This window comes from Scleropages formosus, chromosome 20 (genome assembly GCF_900964775.1).
Source record: "Scleropages formosus chromosome 20, fSclFor1.1, whole genome shotgun sequence".
Lineage (NCBI taxonomy): Eukaryota > Metazoa > Chordata > Actinopteri > Osteoglossiformes > Osteoglossidae > Scleropages > Scleropages formosus.
In genome coordinates this window covers 12,373,486-12,380,102 of record NC_041825.1, presented here as the reverse complement: position 1 = coordinate 12,380,102, position 6,617 = coordinate 12,373,486, and the positions used below count along the sequence as shown (strand labels likewise).

The following is a 6,617-nucleotide window of genomic DNA, read 5'->3' as shown; positions in this document are numbered from 1 at the left end:
CAAGCGCGTCAGTCCCAAAAGGACGAGTGCCACGTTGCTGGGAACTTGGGACTAGTTAACAGGGCGGAAGCACAGAGGCCGCAGAGTGTGCCAACACCTCCAGTCACTGGGATCTGACACAGTACTGTACTAGTTTGCAGCTGGCTGCGCATCTGGATCTGCACTTGACTGAAGAACCACAAATAGCAGCCTACCTGTGACGTCACACACCATTAATACTGCTCTCCTTCACCTTCTCTCATGTGGTTATATTCAGGTAAATCACAGTGCCCTCATAGACCAGATTTTTTTTTAAAGGATTATTGTTATGTGGTGATAATCCACAGCAGAAACATTTCTGGAAACTATTTATTAGTTGTTATAATAAATATAAAATGGGACACTTCAGAACAAAGCAGACGGGGTCACTAAGTGTTAGCACCAACGAGTTTCACATTCAATTCACATGTATTTGCACATACAGAAAAAATTTAAATAGAAATATTTAATTAATAATGGTAGGTTATTTACTAATCAGTGTTCTCAGTTATTCTGTGTTTGAAAAGATATTCGTTGCTGCTTAAAAGATTTTCCTTGTTGTTTTTAATAGGTTGAGTGCTACCGACTGCTGCTTGTGACACTGCCTATTTGTATTGTGCACGGAAACGACAACTAGCTGTGGCAAATAAACATTCTATAAGAAACACGTCTGTGGTCGTTGCTTTCACGTCGAGTCCCCTTCCTCCCCCCCTACCAACCGCACACAACCATCTACACCTACTGCATGCGCTATACTGACAGTTTCCAGTTTCCATTATTCTTCCTTCCGGGGAAACACCCATCACGTGTTTCTAACGTCATTAGTGTGCGACGCAGCTCTTGGTTGCTAAGTAACGGCAAAACGCATTTAGTTGGAACGGCGCGTTACGTTCAGTCTACAATGAATACTGATGGCAGCCTGTATTTTATCACGTATAAAGCAGCTACTTCCAAGGTTTCTATAAGTGCAGCTTCTTTTTAAATAATTTGAATAATTTTAGTGCGTTATTCATAATAATAGTGTAATGAGAAAGATTAACGACTTTTTCGGGGGGGGCGCCATGGGCCATGGGTGCTGGTTGGCTTGCTTCAGTTATTGGTAAATACGAAACCCAGTGATGCTCTCGTTCCCCCCGATCAACGCGATTATCTCGAATTACAACATTAGAACAGCCTGCGATGTAAATGGGTCAGATTATATCATGTCACAAGGACAGTGTTAATACTTGGAAATGCCGGGTATTGTCAGCACAGGTAATGATGTTGCTAGATATGTTAATAGAGCTTGTTGTCTGACCTTTGCTTTGTCAGAGAGGTTTCATCCACAGGATGGTGTATGTGGCCACGAAACGGGGTCGGCGGACGACCGACGACAGGACCACCTCGATCACAGGTAGAGTTACAGATACGGGGACATTGCCACCCAGGTGTTCCTTCAAAATCAGACGATTATAACCAGCCAGGTGTTCATTTCCAGTCAGGTGCTAGTTCAGAGTGAGGTGTTAATAACCGTTGTGTTCATTACCATCAGGTAATAGTTTCCATCTATTTGTCCATCTTTCAGTCACTGCTGCGACCCTCCCTTGAGTGGAGAGGCTTTAGAGAGCTGGAAAAGGCTGAGATACTCTGGTGTTAGTAATAAGGTGTTAGTTACCAGGTTTTAGTCATGTGCTCAATCTCCAAGTTTACCTGCCTCTGTGCAACATCTGCATTACAGGCATTAAGGTAAATAACCCAGTGAAACTGATTTGCATTCATTAACTTGTCTCTATCAAATATGAGACAATCAAGGCGAGGCCATAGGAGTGTATAGGACAAGCTGATTACAAGTATTCCTGGGTGAATTTACTGTAATCATTTATTAAGGCAAGATGATAGACAGGGTTCACTCCGGTAGACGACACCCATCCGTTGTTCACGATTGTAGTGCAGTTTGGAATTTACCCTTGTTCATGGTTGTTTTGGGTAGGTTTGATGTTTTATTCCTTGTTCAGCATTTTGTCCTTTTGTCTGATTTTAAGATTTTTTGAGGGTAACTCATCTTGTGCTGGGTGCACAGGATGTCCCCCTTGGGTGTCGGTAAAATGGCACCGATGGACTGATGCAATTTCCTCACTGATGCATCGGCTTGGTGGCGAAAGGAGCAGACACTTGTAATTGCTTTGTGACCGTAGAGGTGTTACCTTACTTCGATTAATTGTTGAGCATAATCATGATTGTCCCCCTTTTGTTTTTTTGTCAGTTATTTGTTATTTATTTTGTTTGGATAGAACTGAGCACCTTGCTGTTATGAATCCTGTGTTCAGCTGCAGTGTGCGTGCATTACCTTGCAGGGATTAATAAAGTACATATTCTATGCTGCCCTTTACCTGTACACAGTATAAGACAACTTCCTTGTATTACATACAAAAAAAAGAATGCATTATACTGCATGTTTTCTGCATCATCCTTAAGTACGTTTGACTTGAACTGGTTAATAAATGTACACCACTTGATGGAGCAAAATGTTTTTACTTGATAATGTTGTGTGACTCCAGAGTACTATGAGCAGTTCATCAGCAAATTCCAGAAGAACCCACAGACAGAAGGAGTCACTGGTACACTGCTCTTGTACCCTAACTGCTTCATTCATTCGTTGGAGGTAATCATTTTTACTCTCTACCATAACGTGCAATTTTTAACTTCCATAACGATTTAGTAACTATTTTTTTTGACACAAAGACTTAATTTTGGTTGGGATTCCATCAGATTTGAGGTTGCATTCATTGATGGTTTATTGTTTCCTGAATTAACAAATGAATCTTAAAATTGTATTTTTATTGCACTATTCTTAATTTTGGGAAAGAAACAATTACACATTTTTCCACTGACTGGAAAATTTCCTTCTAAGAACATAAATGTTTTTCATATTTACCAAAGGTTTATAATCTCTTCTGTTGCAGTGCTCTTTTGATGTTCTTGTTGAAATCCTTAAAGATCTCAGTGAAATGGAAAGCAGCCCAGAGTAAGATTTACCTGAATCAGTGCAGATATCTTTGTATCTAAGAATCTCATACGGATAATTTCCTGAAGTCACCACTAAACCAGATACGTAGGAAAAAATTGTTGCCGTATAGAGTTATGTAGAACTTTGGTCCAGTATATGTTTTATTTATGCCACTCAAAACATTATAGTCATGTTTTTTTTTTTTTTTTTTTTAAATCCAGAAACACACTTCTCTTTGCTACAGCTCGTTCCTGAAGGATGTGAAGATTTTGGTGATTTCTTATTGTCTTCCACGCCGAATGTTTCACACATGGATGTATCGCTCATTCAACCTCCCAAGCAGCCTGCAGGATGCATCACCTCAGACACAGCCAGTCGAGCTCTTGGTCACGGACTGCCTCTCCATACTCTACAAACTCTGCACTCAACTGATGAGCAGGGTTAGTACTCGCAGCTGAGCCCGGAGCATAGTTTAATATGGTAACATACTTCACTGCCACTAGAGACGGGCCTGGTTGTCAATATGATTCTCATTGTAATTGCTGTTTGTAATCATGTTCGTAATCTGGCACGCCACTTTTTTAAAGGCCTGAGAGTGTTGCCCTTCCTTAAAAAGCTTTTTAAAGCTATTTGAGAAAACAAACTTCACTGACATAGTAAATTGGTGACCTTTACTAAACTTCATACATTCTGCATCCGCACCCTTTTCCTTACGGTTTGGTCTCCCTGTCACATCCCCACGTTGCACACCGCGCTGAATGCATGGATAGTTACCGAACACACAGACACCATCTTGTAATCCTTTAACTCCATAGCTATATATCTGAGATTTAATGGCCCTTGTGCCACAAAATTCTTAATAGGTAGAAGACCTTGGTAGAAGACCTTAAAGCATCTTTGCCCCATTTCAGTTTCTATTCACTTCGAGAACAGGAGCTATGCTGCATGTCTTACAGAAGGATACGTGCCCAAAACCAGAGGAGCCAGAGCGCATTATGCTAGTGGAGGAGGAGACCATAATGTACCTGTGTCGCAGCACTACATTGCTCTCCCCTTCAGATTTCTTGAAGGGTTACGCCAAGCCTGTCGACATACTCATGGACTCTGGTAATTATCAGATTGTTGTATGCATCTTGATTGTGGCTCAACAGTCAGTTGTTGCATTAAAGATTGTGTTTATCTTCAGAAATAGTGTGGCCCATTCAACGTCGACTTTACTGGTAGCCAGCACTGAAGATAGATCAGGTAGCCATACTGTCCTATTGGCTTTGGTGTAGATGTGGCATACTTTGCAATTAATTACTTTGCACAAATACATCTATTTTCTGAAGTGTTTTTCAGGAAATGGAGTTTTGCAGACAGCCAGGTGCTATGCAAGAAAACAGCATACATGCTCACCTAATGACTTTCTATATTTAATAAAGCAGCTAATGACTGAACATGTGTCTCAAATTTCTATTGAGAACAAATGGAACCTTTCACTGAAAATAATTTTGACCATGTGAAGAGTAGGCAAACAGGTTTACCCAACACAGTGGGTGGAGCCAAACACCCATGTCATCATTCTCACCAAGTGTTACTTTGATTGCTCCATTACCAAAAATAAAGAACTCACTGGTTACTTGCATGAGAACAATTAGGCAAAGAACTTTCTGGTAGTGATGTCAGAGGGGTTCAGCCACACAGCAGATCTCTACTGATCACTGAATCGCTCTAGATGCTGCACAATTACATTAGCAACTTAATGGATAAAGGAAGACAAATGTACCCAAACACTGAATTTCTTTAGACAAAGTGGTGACTGCTGCACAATGTTCTGTACATTACCCATACATCTGTAATCAAGATATGTACTTACATTCCCCACATGTACTTTGTAAATGGTACAAAGTGCTCCAGTGTTTTTCTTTCCAGTGGAACTTTTATTCTTTTCAAAAGGAATACCAAGCGTTAAAAATTTGTACTACATAAACCATTTCAAAAACACTGCTTAAATTGTAGCATCCACAGTTTCAAAGCCCTTACTAAAAGGTCCTTTGTGTGCACAGAAAGGCAAACCAGAAAAGTGCACTCAATTATTTAAAAAACAGGCAGCAAAAAATGACAAAATTAGCAAGACATAAATGATTGCTTTGAGGAGTCAAACATGTGTACAAATCATTTAGAGGAGATTTAAAAATAGTGAAGTTTTCCTTTTATACCATTTTAGGTGTCCCTAAATGGCAACAGGGCTTCCAACTCCACAGTAATAGGGAAAAGGGACCACAGTAAAGCCCAAGCAACCGTTCAACGGCTAAGTTTTCAGGTGGCATCTATTTAAAGACCTACAAAGTAGGCAGAGCGAAAACGGCTCAGTGGAACCACACAAAGCTCCCCCAGGAGTTTGAACATTTTGCTACTGCAATGCGCTTAACCAGGTGTGTACAGTTTAAATTTTTGTGCTTGAGCACACTGATGAAAAGGAATGTATCAGTGTTGCACATGCTTTCCTCAAACATATGGTTGATCACACAATATGTTGTGAACTGAAAGCTATACTTTGTCCATGTTCTACCATATAGACACCTGCTTAGCAGAAAAAAATAAAATACTTCACTAAGTTCCTCGGTCTGATTAACAGCAGCACTTTTCATCCAATTAAAAATTTAATCAGCATTGCATTTTAATAATCTTGTGGTCAAGGAGCATTTTTTTTTTTTAAGAATTTTGGTCATCTAAAGTGGTTGGGTTGTTGGGAGGGGGCAGGTGACAGTTATTCAATCTTGAGTGTGTGTTTATAAGACAGAGCCAGACAGATACTATCATGGCAAAGAGGAGGCACAGAGAAAGAGGCATTTGATGGTCAGGGACATTGTCCCCATCAGAAGGCAGTGCTTTCGCATTCCAGCTCAGGGTCCTTAGGTGTGGCAACAGCAGGCTCTTTGGCAGAGGGGCACATGGCATGCTGGTCCACAGCAAGCTCAGGTATAAGGACATGGTGCAGTGTTGTAAGAGCCACAGCAGAATCTGCACAGAAATGACAGCAAGAACACTAGGTTACTCTTTAAACCATGTGCCAGCCTCTCCATTTCTCCCCCTCATCGGCTGGAAGCTGGATATGGCTACAAATATCTCAGTGAGATGTCCCTGACAGATTGAGAGGTCAGTTTATTGCCATAGTGCTATACTGTCCAAATATTAAAAACTGAGAAAGTTTAACAAAAAAAGTATGAATTCCTTTTTAAAATTGCTCTCCAATGAACAGCTGCTAATCATTTCCAAATTACCAACATTTAACTTAGAAATTCTCATACATTTGCCCTTTAATTGCTTTTACTTTACATACATATTTTCTCAAAAGCAACCTGTGTTTCCACTCCCAGAAGTTATTTGGCATGAAAGCACAAACAAAGAGTGGAGGAGGAATTGGCATTCCTGGAGACAAAGTGTCCCCCCCCCCCTTTTTTTTTGGAGGGGGGGGAAAAAAAAAAAAAAAAAAAAAAAAAAAAAAAAAGTTTTAATGTACCATTTCAGTATTATGAAACCTATATCTAAGGCTTTCAATACACCTAAACTACAAATGTACTGAGACCTTAGTATTAGTAAGCTTTAATTTGTGACTAAAGTTTAATAT

At 40.1% G+C, this 6,617-nt stretch overlaps 2 protein-coding genes across 8 annotated transcripts in view; one reads left to right on the top strand and one right to left on the bottom strand.

Moving 5' to 3' along the window:
• Positions 1–885: 885 nt before the first annotated feature.
• Positions 886–4,443, top strand: LOC108939949 (testis-expressed protein 47-like). 5 transcript variants are annotated; one of them, XM_018761646.1, is made up of 6 exons: positions 886–973; positions 1,330–1,411; positions 2,556–2,659; positions 2,961–3,022; positions 3,249–3,444; positions 3,961–4,443. In XM_018761646.1, the coding sequence occupies exons 1-6, from the start codon at positions 920–922 to the stop codon at positions 4,279–4,281; spliced, it is 819 nt and encodes a 272-aa protein (XP_018617162.1). In that variant the 5' UTR covers positions 886–919; the 3' UTR covers positions 4,282–4,443. The 5 variants fall into 5 exon arrangements, with proteins under 5 accessions (XP_018617162.1, XP_018617167.1, XP_018617164.1 ...); XM_018761651.1 differs by having other exon boundaries at positions 3,226–3,444; XM_018761648.1 differs by having other exon boundaries at positions 886–1,117.
• Positions 4,444–5,691: 1,248 nt separating this feature from the next.
• The window catches only part of arhgap17a (Rho GTPase activating protein 17a), a 34,415-nt gene continuing 33,489 nt past the window's right edge, over positions 5,692–6,617 (bottom strand). For all 3 annotated transcript variants that reach the window (XM_029246837.1, XM_018762124.2, XM_029246838.1), the window contains one exon: positions 5,692–6,010. Coding sequence is in view for 2 of the 3 variants with exons in the window: in XM_018762124.2 (XP_018617640.2) it covers positions 5,865–6,010 (146 nt within the window). In the remaining variant the exon portion in view is untranslated. The remainder of the gene's footprint in view (positions 6,011–6,617) is intronic.

Coding starts and splice junctions, on each gene's coding strand:
- LOC108939949 (XM_018761646.1), top strand. CDS start 920: ATGAATACTGATGGCAGCCTGTATTTTATCACGTATAAAGCAGCTACT. Junction 1,412..2,555: donor CAGGACCACCTCGATCACAG/GTAGAGTTACAG, acceptor GTGTGACTCCAG/AGTACTATGAGCAGTTCATC. Junction 3,445..3,960: donor GCACTCAACTGATGAGCAGG/GTTAGTACTCGC, acceptor CATGTCTTACAG/AAGGATACGTGCCCAAAACC.